Source organism: Glycine soja, chromosome 2, assembly GCF_004193775.1.
Source record: "Glycine soja cultivar W05 chromosome 2, ASM419377v2, whole genome shotgun sequence".
NCBI classification, from domain to species: Eukaryota; Viridiplantae; Streptophyta; class Magnoliopsida; order Fabales; family Fabaceae; genus Glycine; species Glycine soja.
The window spans coordinates 141,866-160,789 of record NC_041003.1 but is presented as its reverse complement, the minus strand read 5'-3'; the positions used below and the strand labels follow the sequence as shown (position 1 = coordinate 160,789).

Sequence of the window (18,924 nt, the reverse complement as noted above, 5' to 3'; positions counted from 1 at the left end):
CAATATCACTATCTTATATCTATATCAATTTACAGGCTTTTACAGAAGTAGGTCACTCTCTATTGAGAGGGTTAAAATAACAATGGTAGATTTCTCACACATAGATCTTGGCTCGAGTTTCTCTAACTTGGAAGACTTCAACTTGACTTCATGATGCTACTTGATGACCTCTTAAAGCTCTAAAGAAGACCATTGAAGTGGAGCCCACTTAATCAACAAACTTCTAGAGGAAGCAGACAAAGATGATAATTGTTATGTTATTATAGGTAGCAAGGTCATTTTGAGGAACCTTTCTAATGAGCATTTTGAAGTTATATCATAATCGAAATTCTTATGTTAGTTAAGAAAGAATTCATAATCGAAGTAAATCCTTTTGATGAAGTTCAACTTAGTAGTTATTTTGACCTTTTAGTTGTTTTTTTTTTCTTCCTAAAATAATAAATGTTTTAAAAGATCAAAGTCTAATTAATGTGATTTTTACAATTATTTTTCCAATTATACCCTTATTTACAATTATTATATAATGCATTAAATATTTTTTATCATCCAAGATAGACATCAATAACTAACCACTCATTAATAAGAATATTCAGTTAACATTGTTTTTAAACTCTCCATTATCAAAATATTCATTATTAATGATGATTCTAACATGATTAAATATAGATATTTTAGTCTAAAATTTTATTGATTAATATTTCTTAATGAGTGTGCATTAACTTTAAACATCTATAATTTTGAAATGGAAAGAGTGTTAAATAAATATTTTTAATTTAAATATAATAATATTTTATTTATATTAAATATGTTTTAATTTATATGCATTTAATGTTAAGAAATGAGATTGAGAAAATAGTGATACTCCTCAAATACATATAGACTTGGCCACTAGGAAGGGTGAAGTCCAACTACTAGAAGCCAACAGCCAATGGCAGAATGAGAATTTCAGAAAAATGAACAAATTTTGAAATGCTATAAAACTAGCATTCCACAATCTTACAAATACACACTCTGTGTTTGTTGATTGGCATTGTTGTAATTCATTTTTATTTTCCACGACAATGAAAGTATTGTCGTCGCGACTGCGGCTGTCGCCACCATCACCACATCACCGTGCCGGAGATCCTTAGACGTATCGGCTACACCGACTCAAAAGCTTACACCTAGTCCTGCGATGTCATCTTCTACAACCTTTATGTCAGCCACCTCCCCACCATCCCCTCCATGTGCCGCCGAATCTCCCGCCATGACTACCAATTCTCACCGTGGATCTCAAAATCCACATGGTTCCTTTTGATTCCGTAACATAATTTTATGTCATCTTTTAGTTAATTAATGTGCTTGGATTATATTCATGATAGAAAATAACTAATTAAATTTTTATGATGAAAGCAAAATAACAAATAATCACCTCTACTTTTGTGGGATAAAATTATTTTTGTGTTATCCCACAAATTGTGGGACGTTGAATGTTTATACTCGAGTGTGTGTGAGTGAGACGGAAGAAGTCAATTTTTAACTCGTTAAGAATGAATAAGATGTTTCATAAAGAAAGAAAAAAAACAAGTTAAAATGTCAAATGACTAAGAATAGGGGACCAAAATCAATAGAAAAAATGTGAATGCATAAAGATTATAAATCAATACCAAAAGAAAAAAGAAATTAGGGACCAAAATCTAATAAGAAAAACATGGATTAAAATGTTATCTAAAACCTATATCTCCTAACGGAAAATAATGGTACAAACAGTTTGGAATACAGACGACTATTTATTTTTCTATCCTGTGCTAAAACGAACAAATTCTTTTTTTTTTTAACGAGCGTCACAAGTCTCCGTATTCAAATTTCTCATAGTATGTTCACAATATGTGGAGACCATGGTTTTTCCTACTTGTAACAAAAGGTCTGTGTCCCTTTTTAACCGGTTATGGGCAAGTAGGGATCCGATCTAAAGGCATTGATTTGTAACCATGAGCTTCAATCCTCTGATAGGTAGCCTTTTTCCAATTCCATGTATTATTTGGCACATCATTAGATCACTTCAACAATGATAATACCTGGTAATTTAATGTTGTAGCAACAAGAAATCAGATAATAATGTAAAAGATGTTTATGAATTAAAATTAAGCTCATTATTATAAACCAAACTAAACAGATCTTTGACGCCGTGAATTTTGTGATGCTACCTTGGAAGTTGAAAGCATCCATCTCTAACTAATCCAGATCGAGAGGATCAAAATTAGTTCTTGACAGCGTCTCTGATGTGGGGGTACCGATGAGCCCATCGAGAGAAGCCTGCATAAAGAGAGTTAGAAAATGCAACTACCTCAAAAAGCCTTTAGTGCTCTAATAACTAGCATACAGTAAATATAATCACCAGAAGAGACAATCTCAGAAAGATCCATATACGCTTTAGTATCCTGCAACAGATTATAACAAACAACCAGGTGTTAATTATCACCAAAATAAAAATATCTAGTCCACTGCTAAGTGTTAACATCAAATGTGTGGCTTCAGTAGACTTCAAGAAGTAATTAAAAACCAGAATTGGATGGATGGAAGGAGGCAAGCAATAAGCTTTCTAGAAGACCAAAGTCGGTTTGGTCATGAAAAGTAAATAGATGTCTGCAGGTAGTTCAATAAGGTGGATAAGTATAATGTATGTGCCTATGCGTAGTTCAAATTAACTTTTTTTATACGTTTTTCGCAAATAATAAAGTTTTAGTAGATGAGATTCTAGAACTAGATATCAAGTTCAACAAAACAGAGGAACAACAGTTCAATTAAAATTAACTGTCAGAAGAAATCCGAGGCCAATAATAATCAATTTGATATCTTGAGTCAGAGTTAGAACAGGATATGGATATTATTGGTGTCTTGATTAGTGACTCCAAATAATAGATGGGTAAAAACTTCAGAATTATGCACAAATTATATAAAATTTTTCTTCATTTTGATGCACAAAGTAATGATGTGGCTGTATTTAAATTTGACAGGAAAAAAACAGTTTAGTAATGACACTTGACCTCATGCAGACAGGATGGCAACTTTTACAATTCTTATGAAAAACTGAAAACATTAGGTCACATTAAATGCATTTGATGTGATGAAACAATAAGGAGATAAAGATAAACCAAAGAATTTCAATAGTCAAAGGATCATATCACCAAAGATTGCTACACAACAGTTGTGCTATTTGGAGTGAAAAGTCGCACAACATAAGGATAAATATGGCAGAAATGATGATGTTGGGGAACGGGAGATAACAAATCAATTATTTTAAGAAATATTACTTTTATAAACAGGAGAAGGGATACCAGTGAAGCTAAAACTAATTATTTATGGCTGATTCCTACAAATATTGTGCAACTGCATGGGTATCTTTGGAATCAACAAAACAACTATAACCAAATTTATTTCACAAATTGCTTTACAAATTAGTAATGAAAGGGAATTTACAATTCACCTGTTCTGATGATGCCAGACATCTTGCAATGAGAAGATAAAGACTGCTAAGAGTTCTATAGTCGAAATCTGGACAGTTTAAAAGAGCCTCTTCTGATGTATAATCAAATATCAGTGTACAAATGCTTGAAGCCATCATCATACTTGACATTTCATCAGTGTTTTCTACAAGCAATGTTTCAATAACTAAGTTAAGATACATGTTTTAATCCATACAGTCAATTCAATATAAAAAGTAATAAGCAAAATACACATTATGAATTAATGTTAAAATCAACAGTAGATGAAAACATGCAAATACATGCTAATACAGTTGCACAAGAGCAGGTGTCATTTTTTAAACATGCATATGCAAACAAGTAGATGAAAAAGAAAAGAATATGATCACATAATGGAGCACAATAAAAACACTCATTTTAATGGCTGCTAACAAGTATGGTACCTGACCAATGAGCCAACGCTTTAAGAAGATCAACAATAGCTGATACATCCAACATTATCTGAACTTTGTCTTTCTAGAGTAAAAAAGGTGCAACTTATGTCAAGATTTTGCACAACCAAAACCAATATAGAATAATAAGGCTGATTTATGATAAGAAACTCACCTTTAATAAAAGATTCATTATTGTATCACATGCCATAAAGATGCAACCATTATCCTCAACCAGAAAAGCATGTGACCCAACTAATTTACTGAAGCAATCTAAAACCTACAAATATATCCAATATATTTAGCCAAACAAAAAAACTGGTTTGTTAATAATGTTATTGAATGACGTAATTGCAACAAATGTAAAAGAATGCTAGAATATTAAATTAAACTATACACCAATCATTAGAATCTTGTTGATTTACACCTACGGATCCACCTTTAAAAGAAATTAGCAGAAAAAAGGGAGGAGAAATAAAGAATGTAAAATAAAAAATATAAGAATTGGAACATGAAATAACTTACGGCCTCAAGTCCTTTACATGAAGCCAAAGCTTTGCATCCTTCAATCTCCATAGTAATTTGAGACAACATAGGTAGCAGAAAGCAAACAGCGTAGAAGGGCCTGTAACATAGAAGTAAATTAAGCAAAAGCTACTCATACTCCAAAATACCACCCCCCACCACACACACAAAAAAAAGAATGTTTGAGCAATAATCCTCTACCTTTGTTCATCTTCACCTTCGAGAGAAAGCATATACCCTAAAAGATCTTGAACCTTCTCCTTGCATGCTACAGGTGCTTCTGCAAGATAGCTGAAACAAACATGTTGAAAAAAGTTCATAATCTTTCCTCTCTAAGTTTAAACTTAAATATTTGAAAAGTATTTATTTATAAACAAATAAAGGGTAAAAACTCAACTAAGTTTCAAACCTCCTACCATGTTTTTATGCATCAAATATGCAAGAATTCTATCACAAAACAATATAAGTTCAAAGAAAATCTTTTCATGACTTGTGACCCTCCAATCTTTGATGTGCTATCAAGGTGTACACTTCAAGCAAAAGTTCTATTCAGTGAAGGGTGTATTAACTATAAAACCACTGTTAGACCTGCGCCTGCTTCTAGAAAGTTGGTCCTTGAACAAAAGTACCTCCTTTTGGAAGATGGGGATGGAAATTAAAAAAACATCCAACTAAATTAGCTTAAGACGCTCTATGCAATTTCCAATTATCTTTAAAAAAATAAATCAAATAGGCATGTCTCTTCCTGATAGAACATTTTGTTGGTATAACAAAAGTTTAGTCAAAGCATGAATAATATACATGTTAAAATGGTCTATCATTGTTAAAACTTCCATACAACAAATGCCACATCAATATATGAAAGATGAAAAATGTGTTCCACTGTTCCACATATGAATAGAAATAAACCATTCAATGGATCATAGAAATGTTGACACATCACCTTGCACTAATCCATCAAGTGCAATGCAAATAATGCAAAGGGAGCAACAGCAAAGCATCATACCTCCCAATAATTCGCACTGAAGCAAGTAAATCATCTCCTTTCTTTTGCCCATGTTCCTGTACAATTTCACCATTATACTTTGCTACTATATGTTTATAAACAGGGTAAAGAGAATAGGAAAAAAATACTGTAATGGAATGAATTGTATACCACAGTCCCCTTGTATATACTACTAGGATAAGAGTGCAGTATAATGCAGTTACATATGAGCCAGGCCATACATTCCCAGTAACCTAATCCTAACTCTTGATACCAACAATGATTCTTACCAATATTAAACGTTAAAAACTTAAAATTAGATTAAACAATTAATAATCAGAATTACCTTTGCATCTTCTAAATACTCTAGTACAACAGCAATTGTCTCATTCAGTTGGTGAATCAGCTTTGTCAATGTGCCTTCATCAAGGAGGTTTCCTATAAAAGAGTATGATGTAGAAGCATTATACCCAATTCATAAGAACTTACCCACAAAGACAAGTTTCCAACAGGAGAAATGCTTCTACATTGGTTGAAATTTATTGGAAATCAAAAAATTCAGTGGGTCCCACATCTTATTTAATGACTCGCCTTATTTTGTAGCTTTCAATACATTTTATTGTTTTAGCCAATAAGAGAGTGTGTATGGAGGAGTGTGGTAAAGAGTGTGTTGCTAGCACTCCTCTTCCAACAGTATCATCAACAGTTTCAAAATGTGAGATGAGTATCACATTCTCAAGCAATCAAAAGGACAATGATTGTTTGATATAAGATAAAGGAGTATAGACAACTAAACCAGCATAATTAAAAATTGCACTATTGTGGAAATCCCATACTATCATTTGAAAAGTACTTCAAATCCATGTATTCATATTCTCACCCACATATGTTCCAAAACAGCTACTGAAAAACACTAGTCAACCAAAAACCAATGATATTAATCACCACATAACAGATAAAAGAATTGAGAATAACCCCTCCTGCCCAAATTTATCTTTTTTTAAAAGAAAAAAATTCAAATGGTTGTTTGTAGCCAAAAAATGTGAAACGGCATTACATAACATGTTAAAATATCTAGAAAATATTTCATAATATCATATCACATCAATGTAGTCACTTTATCTCTTTTTCCATTTGTCTAAGTCCCTATAGTTTCAACAGTATGATCATAATTCAAGGCCAAGTGGACTGAATTAGAGCAGAAGAATCATTTTCAATGTTACTACATTTTTCATAAAAATGGAAAAACAGAATTTAAAGGTCATGTGAGTTGAGTGTATTTGAATATACCATCATTTCCTTCAACATTTGATATTAATTTTATTATCCTCTCAACCAAGGAGTAAGCATCAGCCACATTATGTCGCTTCAAAAAAATTGCTTCAGCAGTGGCAGAAGTATCCAGAGGTGCTTCATATTTTAAGTAAGCCAACTCATTCAGAAGAACAGCAATTTCAACCCTTGACTGCTCCAAGACAAGCAACAGGCACCTAAATGGAAAGAGGTGAGAAAATAAAGCAATAAGCACACATATAGATTACTTAAAAGTTAACATTAATAAGCACAGCTTACATGTCAGCTGGAGCTGGATCTAGTGCATCATTTGTGCTTACTTGGCCAATCAACCAATCTTCTCCATACATGGAAACCATAGACTCAGCTAAAATGAGAGCCTGCAACCTTTCAGCAGGTGCTGCACATGAATAACAAATTAAGAGATTCATATAGCTTGGTGTTTTATTGTTTTAACTCAAACCCATAATGCATTAGTGTAAGATAAGGACATTTGTTATTTCTACAAAATTTCAGATTATCTATGTGAAAGTGCAAAGAGGAAGTGTCTTTAATCCATAATCTTTCCCTCAAACAAACCACCTTATTTAAACTAACGTTTCAGACATGAGAACAGGAGTTAGTCCATAAATTGTGCAGTTTCATTGTCAGAGAAGAATAGTAGTAATTGTCATAGATATCAAAACAATACTCACTTTGTATGACTTATTTCATATAGCTACTTAATCCCATACCATCCCTACCAGCTATGATGTTGTTGCTAATGTTAAACCAAATATATAGCAAGTTTTTAATACACGCCTTTAGGTTCACCATATCTTTTCACCTTAGTCTATCTCAACACCACCTCATCTAAATTCTCAATTTTTCCTCAATTACTGTGATTGCTTATGTAAAACTAGAATTATATCTTAATAGTATTAACCACCTTTCTTTAAACACCAGTTTATCCTTTTCCTTTTCCCCCTTATATCCACAAATTTTCTTTCATCCCTCTTATAGTTTAATAATAATCCCAACCTTCTTTTTTATATGGTGAGTAAACCCATATTAAACCACCACCAGTCTTGCTTACATAACAAAGCCCGCTGACTTGAACCATTCAGTATGTACTATGCAAGATCAAAGGACCAAAATTACAGCTTTCAAGGAACCTAATGAAGGAACAAAGTGACAGAAACTGGATCAGATTGTAGACAGAAATGATCCTTAAAGAATATTGAGAGAAAAAAAAGTGTCACACTTCTAGGTATTCGAGAGACCAGGTTCTCTCCCAAAGACTTCCCAAATCGAAAGACAACCCCTCTCCCTCTCAACCCCTTCTTATTTATAGACAACTCACAGCTAACTAATTAACTAACTAATGGGTAACTAATCTATCCTAACTAACTGCTACCTAATACAGAGAAAGAGAAACTGAAATAAAAGGTAAAATAGCATTGCTCACATAATTAAGCAAATTCTCTCAACATACCAACACGATTCTGCAAAATAGCCATTATACCAATGCGGATATTGGGTGACCAGCTATCTTGAGGAAGTAATCGGAAGGCATCACGAAGTTGTGACTGAAAATGCGGAGAACTTGTAGTCAATTGCAAGGTAATGAATCAATGTGTACAAAAATAAAATAACAAGACTTGCACACAACACCCACTTAAATTGAATAAAACCCTAAATCACAATTTTTTCCCCTATTCATCTCTCTCTCTCTCTCTCTCTTCGTAGAACATTTTGTCTCCCTTCACCACGGGGATTCTCAGCCAAAACACAAGCTAAAACTTGGATAAAACACAAGCTGTAAATATAAGGCATCTAAATGCCCAGAAACTTATTAAGGCATTGGAACTCCAGAAATATGCAGGAGATTCTAGATTTTCTCCCAATTGAATTACCTATAGTGTACTCTATTAGTCCAACTTAACAAAAGGATTAAAGTTGGTAACAGAAAATTCTTTAGGGATAAAAAAATGAATGTTTTTTAATAGGGACCAAAAGCAACTAAAATTAGGGACAAAAAACATATCTTAGAGCCAATATTTTAACAAGTAAATGCACTAGATTTACACTGTAGAGAGATGAGTCAAATATGGGGAACAACATCCAATTTCTTATCCAGGAGTAAATTGGATAAATATCAGTAAAGAGACAACAACCCCATATATACCAAATTCCAGTGCCATATATCAATTTAAAAGAGCTTTCATCATCAAGTATATTAGAATATCACTACACCATAAAAAGCATGACTGAAGGAAACAGAGTAAGACAAGATGACATACTGAATCTTTTGAGGAAAGAATGGCATTTAGTAGGTGGAGAGCTTCAAATTTCAAGGAATTGTGCAAGACAGCAAACTGCCTTGCTAGTGCTGCCACCTGTAGAGAGACATGTCAAAAAGTATTGCTTCACCAAGATGCAAGATTAGCAAATCAAAATGAGAACAAATTAACTACAAAATAGAAATATTAATAAAGTCACTTACAATAACTGAGATTTCAGATAAGTCATTATTCTGAATTATGTCCGAGGACGTCCTACCCAGAATCAATTGCAAAAGTTTAAAAGATAATTCCATCAGATGTGAACCTGCATAGTGCTTGACTATTGTGAATTATGATGCATAAACAACAATTAGGAGCAGAAGTTCATAATACACATGTTAGTAGATGTGTATACATATGGCACTAGAAAGGTAGTTACTATAAAGAAGAATGGCAATATTAATCCTACTGAATTGTATACAATGAAATCTCTAGATAGACAAATTCTTGGAGACACCAAATAAAATCCCCAGGTGCGGAAAAAAATTGATTAACTATACATAGATATAATGGTAAACTTTGAGATGACCGGTAAATGAAAAAGTAAGGTTGACTTTGGGGTGTAAGGAAGAGAGATGCTCAAATTTCCTGCAGTGTCTTGTATTTCCTTATTTTGTGAATTTGTACACAGCTTCTGGAACAATATCTTGTTGATATCAGTTCCAGAGCTCAAACACACGGATAGTTATGCACACAATATACAGCCTCAGCTTAAGTTACCTTACAATTCCTAGCTTTTGCATACATTGTATTAGATTATTACCCCCAATATAAAATACAAAATAAAAAAATTAATTAACTGACCAACAGTTTCGCTCCAGTATGGAGCACGCAAGCAAGCATTACATGCAGAAGCAGACAAAGAGATCTTACTTACCATCTTGCAGAGAACGCATTTGAGAAGCTAGCATCTTGATGCCTCCGGATTCGAAAAATCTCGCGAATCCACTTTCAGAAGCAGCAGACACCAAGTATAGAAACTCATAGCATTCTTCGAGAACAGATAAGACAGACCTAAACAAGAGAAATTACTATAATTAAAAAAAGGCAGTTGCTCAAAACAAAACAAAGGCTGATAGCATATGAAACAAAGTTGAGTTCAGAACATTACCTGGTGGATATTACTTCCAAGACAAGGGGGATATGGAAAAGCATGTCCTCCGAGGAAGCAATATCGGGAACACGACAAAATGCGGCAAGAAGCGTGATGGATAAGCTTAAGTAGGCGTTGCGGTTATCGTTGAGGCCTCCTCCTCCACTTGCCATAGCGGTTCTGAGGAGGCGATAGAGAAAGTGAGGTCCAAGCGCATCGTAGACCCTACGGACTGAGGACTGATCCTCAGCTTTGCAGAACTTGGTTACCAGAAGAAGCCCAGCCAGACGCTGTTCGTCTCGCTCTCCTTTCACAAGTTTCAACCACTCCTCCTCCATATTCGCTCCTTCAGCCTTCAGGGGGGAAATAACATTTTTTATTTCACTTAAATACCCTAATTACTATAATCAAATTCACTTCTATTATCTTTTCTTAATTAATATTTGAAAAAAATAATTATGTATGAGTGTGTAAATAAATAATTAATATATCTAAAAATTAGATAAATATTTTATGTAAATAGATAAATAAATTTCTCTTATAATTAGAAACCAAAAAATATAAATTTAGTCCTTAATCTAAATAATAATAATAAATTAGTCATTTCCTTAAATTGATGAAGTTATTTTTTTCAAGAAACCAAGTTGTTTCTGAGTTATATTTTTCAAGGAATCATATGATATGAGGTATAAATGTTAGAAACGAATTTCTCATTAAATTATTGCAGGAATTTGACATTATTACGTTAAAAAGACTAGATTTCAATCCCACGGGGAGTCCATTCACTAAGATGGCCAAGGTCATAGTGGCTGCTGCAAGGAAATGGAAATTGCATATTCCTAGTTACACTAAAGAACTTTACGAGCTTGATTTGGAATTAATTCCACTCCAACCTTGAGGTCTAAATTCTATATACCTTAATTTATCATCAACTTGATGTGTCAATTATATTATTTTTACAAAAAATTATTCAACAAAACTCTTTATCTCTATGTCTCTGTATCATATCACTCGTTACATCTCTTTTTTTTTTCCTTTTTTTTTTATCTCTTTCTCTGTCATTATTGTAAAATTTATAGTACAAATAATATTATTCATACATTATAGCCTGGAGTAGTCAAGTTGTAAGCTGATCTCTTGCCTAAAATATTACAAAAAGATATTGATATCCATAAATCATACAAGTAGTGCATATATATCCCATATTTAGGAAAGTATAGCTTATGTTTAGGTGTAAATGGCTTAATTGTCCTTAATTATGCTATTTACCCTTAAACATATATTATGCTTACCTAAATACACAATATACTCAATGTATATATGCAAATGTCACAATATCTGCACGATATTGTAAGCAAGATATCAGTCTAAAATTACGATTTTTAAAAAACTTTTGGTGTAGACAAAATAAATACGGTTAATTACCTCAAAAAAGATTAAAGTTTACATTAAAGATATTTTTGTCAACAAAAAAAAGGTGAGGGTGCCAACTGCCAAGATCAAACAGAGTATCAATATCATGGGCCTTATGGACATAAGCTAAGGAGCTGCTCTATAAAAAAAAATTAAAAATATATATATTAAAGTCTTATTTAATATCACAATTTCATAATGTAATTTATTATTTCTTAAAATTGTACAACATACTATTTATTAACAATATTATACTTCTATTATTTTTACAGGATATTTGTATTTATTAAAAACATTATACTTCTATTTTAAATGTCTCATTTTACAGGATGATCCATTCTAATTTTACTGTCTAAAATATTTTTTTTTCTTTATTACCAGAAATATTTTTATGTTTAATTTTAATATATGTCATTGGTATGGTATATTATTAGTTAATCGATAATGTAACGCTCTATTAGATTATCATGTCAAACTAGTTGATCAAGGATTAAAAACATAATTTTTCTTACATGCAATAATCTTGTTAGACTCTTTGATGACATAATAAGTCATTGGACATCCAATGTAACAATCATATTATCAGATAACGCTGTTACTTAATAATAAAGACTAAAATTATAAATAAAAAAAATAAAGAACCAAAAACATCAAAAAAATTATTTAGGTACTAAAAATAATTTTTTTTTTAAAAAAAGAACCAAAAGCTGAATTAACTCTAAAAAAAACAAGAGACAAAATAAATAAAAAGTAGTTACTAACCAAAACATAAGGGAAATAACATGACACCAAGAAAGATTTACCGTCTACTAAGACTACCAGAAATATTTACTCATGGGTGAAATATAATAATGAGTTAAATAGATTTTTATATCGAAGTGTTGAATCTTTTAACAATCTTAAATACACTTTAATTTTTGATGAAAGACTTTCATGCTCTCAATATGATTTTGACTTTTATGTTTCTGATACTTGTAATAACCTTTCTTCTTTTTTATTTTAATCCTAATAATTTTTTTTGTCAAATTTGGTTTTTCTAAAATTTTGTTTTATAGTTTTAGTCTGTGTTGGTATTTATTAATGATATTAAAATTATATATTAGAGAAAAATTTAAATAATAAGACTAAAATAAATATTTTTCAATATAAATAAAAACAACATAATATTTTTTCTTAGATAAAAAACTATAAATCCAAGTTAAAATGTATTAGGTCAAATATTAGTTTCATTGGGTAAATATGATTGTCTTTATTCCAATAAAATTTTATATAAGAAATTGAATAAGAATTTTTTGGCTAAATAAATTATTTAGTCACATTCGCATGTGAAATAAATAAAAACTTATATTATTTTACCAACTATACAATTTATAACAAATTTATAGTTTTATAAATATTATAACAAAGAAAAAAATCTTATAAAAACTAAAGTAGAGAAATCTTTATAGGGTTAGAAATATATTTAAGTTTTTTTTAAACTCTATGATTTCAATTAATATTCAAAATCCTTAATATTTTTTTTAAAGAAAATCCTTCAAATTTAATATCGTAGCGACGAAAGTATTTTCAACAATAGGAAGTATAAAAATATAAAATTATTGAAAAGTTACACAATTGAAGACAAAAGGTCCAAAATCTTTTATTAAAATATATAATAAATAATATTGCACTTTACTTTTTTAGGCAGGTGGTACACCTTTAAAATTTAAATATAATTACATTAAAAAGTGAACAGATTCCTACTCCCACCAACCCATGGTCAACAACTCCACTACATGCTGATGCAGATGGAGAACTCTTCCTACTTTGGAAATTTTCGAGGAAATGGGAATACGAGAATATTCGTCAGGGGGGCCCATTGTTGCTTTTGTAACAAATATCAATTTGTCGTTTTGGGTTTTAGAATGTTATAATTATATTCCATCAACAATCACTTGTACTAATCTCTCCATGCCGGATGTTAATATATAACAATTCTTCTAAAAAGAGACTACCCAATCTATACGGTCTTATCCACGTTAACTTATAGTTGGTATTAAAAATAAAAGGTTATATAAAGACAATTTAATATTTATCTTTAATTAATTAAAAAATCAATAATATATATTCGATTTTCCATAATATCAGTTATTAATATTGATATTAACAAAATATTTTTATATTATAAATTAGAAAACACAACTTGAATATGCATGCATACACTATTCTAACAATTAATTAAAAATTTCTCTCAATTATTTTAAACTACATTATTATTATCTTTTTATATTCTTAACCGTTTATCTTTTTAATCCATTCTCTTTTAATTTTATTTCTAAATTAAATATAAATAATATTTTGTTAATTGTTTGAAATATTATCTTATAACATAAATTCATAATTTAAATTATTCATTGTAAATATACAATATAATTTATATTTTGAAAGATATTTATTTGTTATGTTTTATTTCCAATATAGTTTATTTGTTGTTTTTATTTGTTACAAATTTAATTATATAAATATAATTATGCATAAAATATGTTTGGTGTCCTTGTAAAATTTAAAAAATATTGATTTAATCATCATAAAAATTTTCATATTAATTTGATCTTATAAAAATAAAATATATTTTTATTGATCCTCAAATATAAGACTTTATTAAATAATTATTTAATGTAATTAACAAACTTAATTATTTTTCTTTTTCTATCTTTTCAAGCACAAAAGACACAAACCTCATATGTTTCTTCATCTTTCCTCATACTCTTTTCATAAACTTACAATAACAATGTTTTGTAAGCAATTAACTCCATATTACACATGCTAAATGAGCCAAGACATTGTCCAATTTTATACTCTCTTTTTTATAAGATTGTATGTATTTTTATGAAAGATAAAACTAATATATAAATGGTAAAATTTTCTTTCTAAATTTTTTATGCAACTCTATATTTTAAACTTAATATATGTGCAAGCTATACTTATACTTCCTGTTTTTTTTAATATAAAAAATACACACATAACCACTCTTTATTTATATTCTACACTAAATCCCTCAATGTTTGAAAACATTCTCTTATATATTAGATTATTTCTCCAATCTTTAAAAATATAACTCTAGAACCCCTTTATATATTAGTACACAATACTCTCTATAAGAAAGATTATCATAAACATTAAAAAAAAAAGATATTATGTGTAATTAAAAAATATTAAACATAATTTGTTCTATAAAATTTAAACTAGATAAATTTCGTACCTATTGTTGTATGCATGCACTATCGAGACTCAGTAGCAGTATTAATTTGTCATTTGTGGGGCGACTTAGAAGTTAGAACGACGTAGGTCAAGTCGTTGTTAAAAAAGTCATCATCACTATTTCTCTTAAAATGAATCCTAAATTATCTACTCACACCAACCAAGAATTTGTCATATTTTATACTTTTACTATATTTATCAGGAGACTGACTCTACCAATAAAGAGTCAACACATTGTAAAAAGTCATGAGGTGAATCTTTGATAATTTTATTATTATTTTACCGAGTCAATTTTTTTGTTATTTTATATTCTCTCTATTTTTATTGGTTCTCCTTAATATTTGAAAATATTACTCTAAAGTCTCTTTATATATTACTCCCTATTAAAAAGATATTATAAACATTAAATAAAAAAGATATTATGTGTAATTAAAAAAATCTTAAAAAATATTAAACATAATTTGCTCTAAAATTTAAACTACATAAATTTGGTATTATTGATGTATGCATGCACAGTCGATTATTATATATTAGATTATTTTTTTAATGTTTAAAAATATTACACTAAAGTTCCTTTTTATATTAGTACACAATATATATTCCCTATAAGAAATATTATTATAAACATTAAATATATATTACACGTATTTTAATTAATAGATATTAAAAAACGAATTTAGTATTTAGAAATAGTAATTATTAAGATAAAAATATTCGAATATAAAAGAAAATTATATAAAAATTATTATTTTAGAAGAATTAAAAAAACATAAACGACCACACGGAAAATTAATAAAAACCAAAACTAATAATTTTTTAGATTAAAATAAAAATAAACATATATTATGAAAATTAAAAGCTAATTTCGACTTAATCTTTGCAAAAAGACATCCAGCCGCCATAATTTAAAACTTATCAATTAAAGTCATGTTATGTTAGTTTAAAAATACATTTTTATTTATTTTAAATAAATATTGTTTAGCATATTTAGTTGGAATTTATTATTTTTACTTTTAGTTAGTATTAATATAAAATAATACCACCAAGAAATCCAAAGATTAAGGTAAAAATAATTAATTGGTAGAAGGATGGACCAATAATTTAAAACGCCTGTTCCCATGGTGATAGCGTACGTCGCATCACGCTCCATGTTTCCCCAAAGAACATAATTAAAGCAGGCAGCAGTAGAGTGGGAAAACACGATGTGGGTCATGCAATATTTCCATTCCATTATTATATATATACACATACAAGTGCTGTTCGTTTCAGTCGTAGCAGCACCTTAGTACCTTGAATCATTATCATTCGGGTAATGGACACATCACTAGTGTTTACTGTGAGGAGGAGTGAGGCAGAGCTGATAGCTCCGGCGAAGCCCACCCCTCGTGAAGTGAAGCTACTCTCAGACATAGATGACCAAGATGGGTTACGTTTCCAAATTCCGGTGATACAGTTCTATCGCCACGACCCATCAATGGCAGGGAAAGACCCTGTCGATGTGATAAGAAAGGCTGTGGCCAAAACGCTTGTGTTTTACTATCCTTTTGCAGGTAGGCTTAGGGAAGGACTTGGTCGGAAACTGATGGTGGATTGTACTGGGGAAGGTGTTTTGTTCATTGAGGCTGATGCAGATGTCACTCTTAAGCAATTTGGTGATGCTCTTCAACCTCCTTTCCCGTGCTGGGAGGAACTCCTTTATGATGTACCTGGTTCTCAAGGAGTGCTTAACACTCCCCTTCTGCTTATTCAGGTATATAATAATGAGTTAATAGATTACAATTCTGATAATGAAGAGGAGAAGATATAATAATAATCCTATAAAGTAAAAGAATATGGTTTTTGGAAAAGTTTAAGGCTGAGAAAGAAAGTTGAATTGGGCGCAGGTAACGCGGCTCAAGTGCGGGGGTTTCATATTAGCTGTCCGGCTGAACCACACGATGAGCGACGCAGCCGGTCTGGTTCAGTTCATGAGCGCGCTGGGAGAAATAGCTCGTGGGAGGCAGGAGCCGTCGATCCCACCGGTGTGGCGCAGAGAGCTCCTGAACGCGCGGGACCCACCTCGAGTCACATGCACCCACCGCGAATACGAACATGTCCCTGACACCAAAGGCACCATCATCCCCTTAGACCACATGGCCCATCGCTCTTTCTTCTTCGGCCCCAGTGAAGTCGCCGCCATCCGCTCCCTCATCCCCCAAACTGATCAACGCTGCTCCAACTTCGAGGTCCTCACCGCATGCCTCTGGCGCTGCCGCACCATTGCGCTGCAGCCCGACAAAGACGAGGAGGTTCGCATCCTCTGCATAGTCAACGCTCGCTCCAAGTTTGACCCTCCTCTGCCTAGCGGTTACTACGGCAACGCTTTTGCCTTCCCCGTTGCTGTCACCACTGCGGGGAAGCTGTGCGATAACCCTTTGGGATACGCTCTCGAGTTGGTGAGGAAAGCCAAAGCGGATGTGACTGAGGAATACATGCACTCGGTGGCTGATTTAATGGTCACCAAGGGCCGGCCTCACTTCACTGTTGTGAGATCGTATCTCGTGTCGGATGTGACTCGTGCTGGGTTTGGAAACATTGAGTTTGGGTGGGGGAAGGCTGTTTATGGAGGACCCGCCAAGGGAGGGGTTGGAGCCATACCTGGTGTTGCTAGCTTTTACATACCCTTTAAGAATGCTAAAGGAGAGGAAGGGTTGGTTATACCGGTTTGTTTGCCTTCTGAAGCCATGGAGAGGTTTCAGAAGGAGTTGGACTGTGTGCTTAACCACCACATCGTCCAACCTAGTGCCATTGCTCCAAACTCTAGGTTCATTGTTTCTTCCTTGTAGATCCAGTACTTTTCGACTTTACTTCGTGCCAATTAAGGAATCAATAATTGAGCATTTGATGTCATCGAGTACGTATGTATAATCAACAAGCCAGTGGCAGCAAGAGAAGAATCACAATTACTATTACCTACTCCTCCTTGATCAGTCTATAAATGTCGTGAATTGTGAAAATTTTATTGGCTTTAAAAGCTATGTATTCACATTTGACAGCGTTTTGTCAAGATAATAATTATCCAACTAGTATTATTAATTATCCAACAAACCTTGGAACCACATGGAATGCACTTAGACTTTAAATCACGAAGGTAAATTTAATCAATTGGAGTATCCAAATAAATTAACAAAGACCATAATGAATTTAAATGTTTAATTCAACATAATTATACACTATGGAAATATGGGTCTATTCAAAATTTTAGAGAATTTGAAATGTCTAGAATTTGAATTGTTTTGATTTTAATTTCCTTCATTTTTAAATACTTTGTTTGGATAAATCAATTCAAATTTTTTTTAATTTTAAATTCTTTGTTTAAATAGGGTAATTCAATTTTCTCCATATGCAAAATTTCAATTTAATACTAAACTTTATAGAAAACAAACACAATTTAATTTTGAAATATTAATTAAAAAATATTTTTCAATTTTTAATAATTCAAAAATACAAAATATTAATAATTTTAACTACGGTTGTTTTGTCTGACCACAACCAGTGATGTTTTTAAACCGACATCAATCAAGACTATTTTTCGGTCGACATCAAATAGGGTTTTTTTGTTAAAGTATGTCACGAATATTTGTCAGCTGACGTCAATCGGGACTATTTTTCGGTTATCGTTAGTTGAGTCTATTTTTCAGTCAATGTTGGCTAGGTTTTTTTACTAACATCGGCCAGGGTTTGTTTGACCGACACCGACTAGGTTCTTTTCGAACGACATTGACCAAGGCTATTTTTAGCCAACGTTGACCTAAAAAATCCTAGCAGGCGTTGACAAAAAAATCTATCTAATATCGGCTAAAAAATAGTTTGGTCGATGCTGACCAATAGAACCTACCCGATGTCGGTCGAAAAATATCATTAGTCAACGTTGACCAAAAAATTCCTAGTCGAAGTTGGCTAAAAAATAGCCCTGACCAATGTCGGACAAAAAACCCTACCCAACATCGGCTATAAAATAGCCTTGACTGATGTTGGCTAAAAAATAGCTCTCACTGATGTCGGTCGAAAAAATTCTAGTGGATGTCAACTGTAAGAACCTAGTCGATGTCAACTAAAAATAGTCATACCCGATGTTGGTCAAAAATACCTAGCTGGTGTTAGCAGAAAAAGCCCT

At 31.7% G+C, this 18,924-nt stretch overlaps 2 protein-coding genes across 2 annotated transcripts; one reads left to right on the top strand and one right to left on the bottom strand.

Moving 5' to 3' along the window:
* Nucleotides 1-1,605: 1,605 nt before the first annotated feature.
* Nucleotides 1,606-10,467, bottom strand: LOC114377363 (neurochondrin-like). The gene is made up of 17 exons (XM_028335843.1): nt 10,134-10,467; nt 9,900-10,036; nt 9,184-9,287; nt 8,981-9,076; nt 8,173-8,266; nt 6,978-7,098; nt 6,696-6,895; nt 5,752-5,843; nt 5,427-5,482; nt 4,622-4,711; nt 4,421-4,520; nt 4,071-4,175; nt 3,908-3,980; nt 3,467-3,630; nt 2,378-2,420; nt 2,187-2,295; nt 1,606-2,057 (listed from the first exon to the last, which is right to left on the bottom strand). The coding sequence occupies exons 1-16, from the start codon at nt 10,451-10,453 to the stop codon at nt 2,240-2,242; spliced, it is 1,851 nt and encodes a 616-aa protein (XP_028191644.1). The 5' UTR covers nt 10,454-10,467; the 3' UTR covers nt 1,606-2,057; nt 2,187-2,239.
* Nucleotides 10,468-15,904: 5,437 nt separating this feature from the next.
* Nucleotides 15,905-17,846, top strand: LOC114377355 (benzyl alcohol O-benzoyltransferase-like). The gene is made up of 2 exons (XM_028335831.1): nt 15,905-16,518; nt 16,652-17,846. Exons 1-2 carry the CDS (start codon nt 16,081-16,083, stop codon nt 17,591-17,593), a joined length of 1,380 nt encoding a protein of 459 aa, XP_028191632.1. The 5' UTR covers nt 15,905-16,080; the 3' UTR covers nt 17,594-17,846.
* The last annotated feature ends 1,078 nt before the right edge of the window (nt 17,847-18,924 follow it).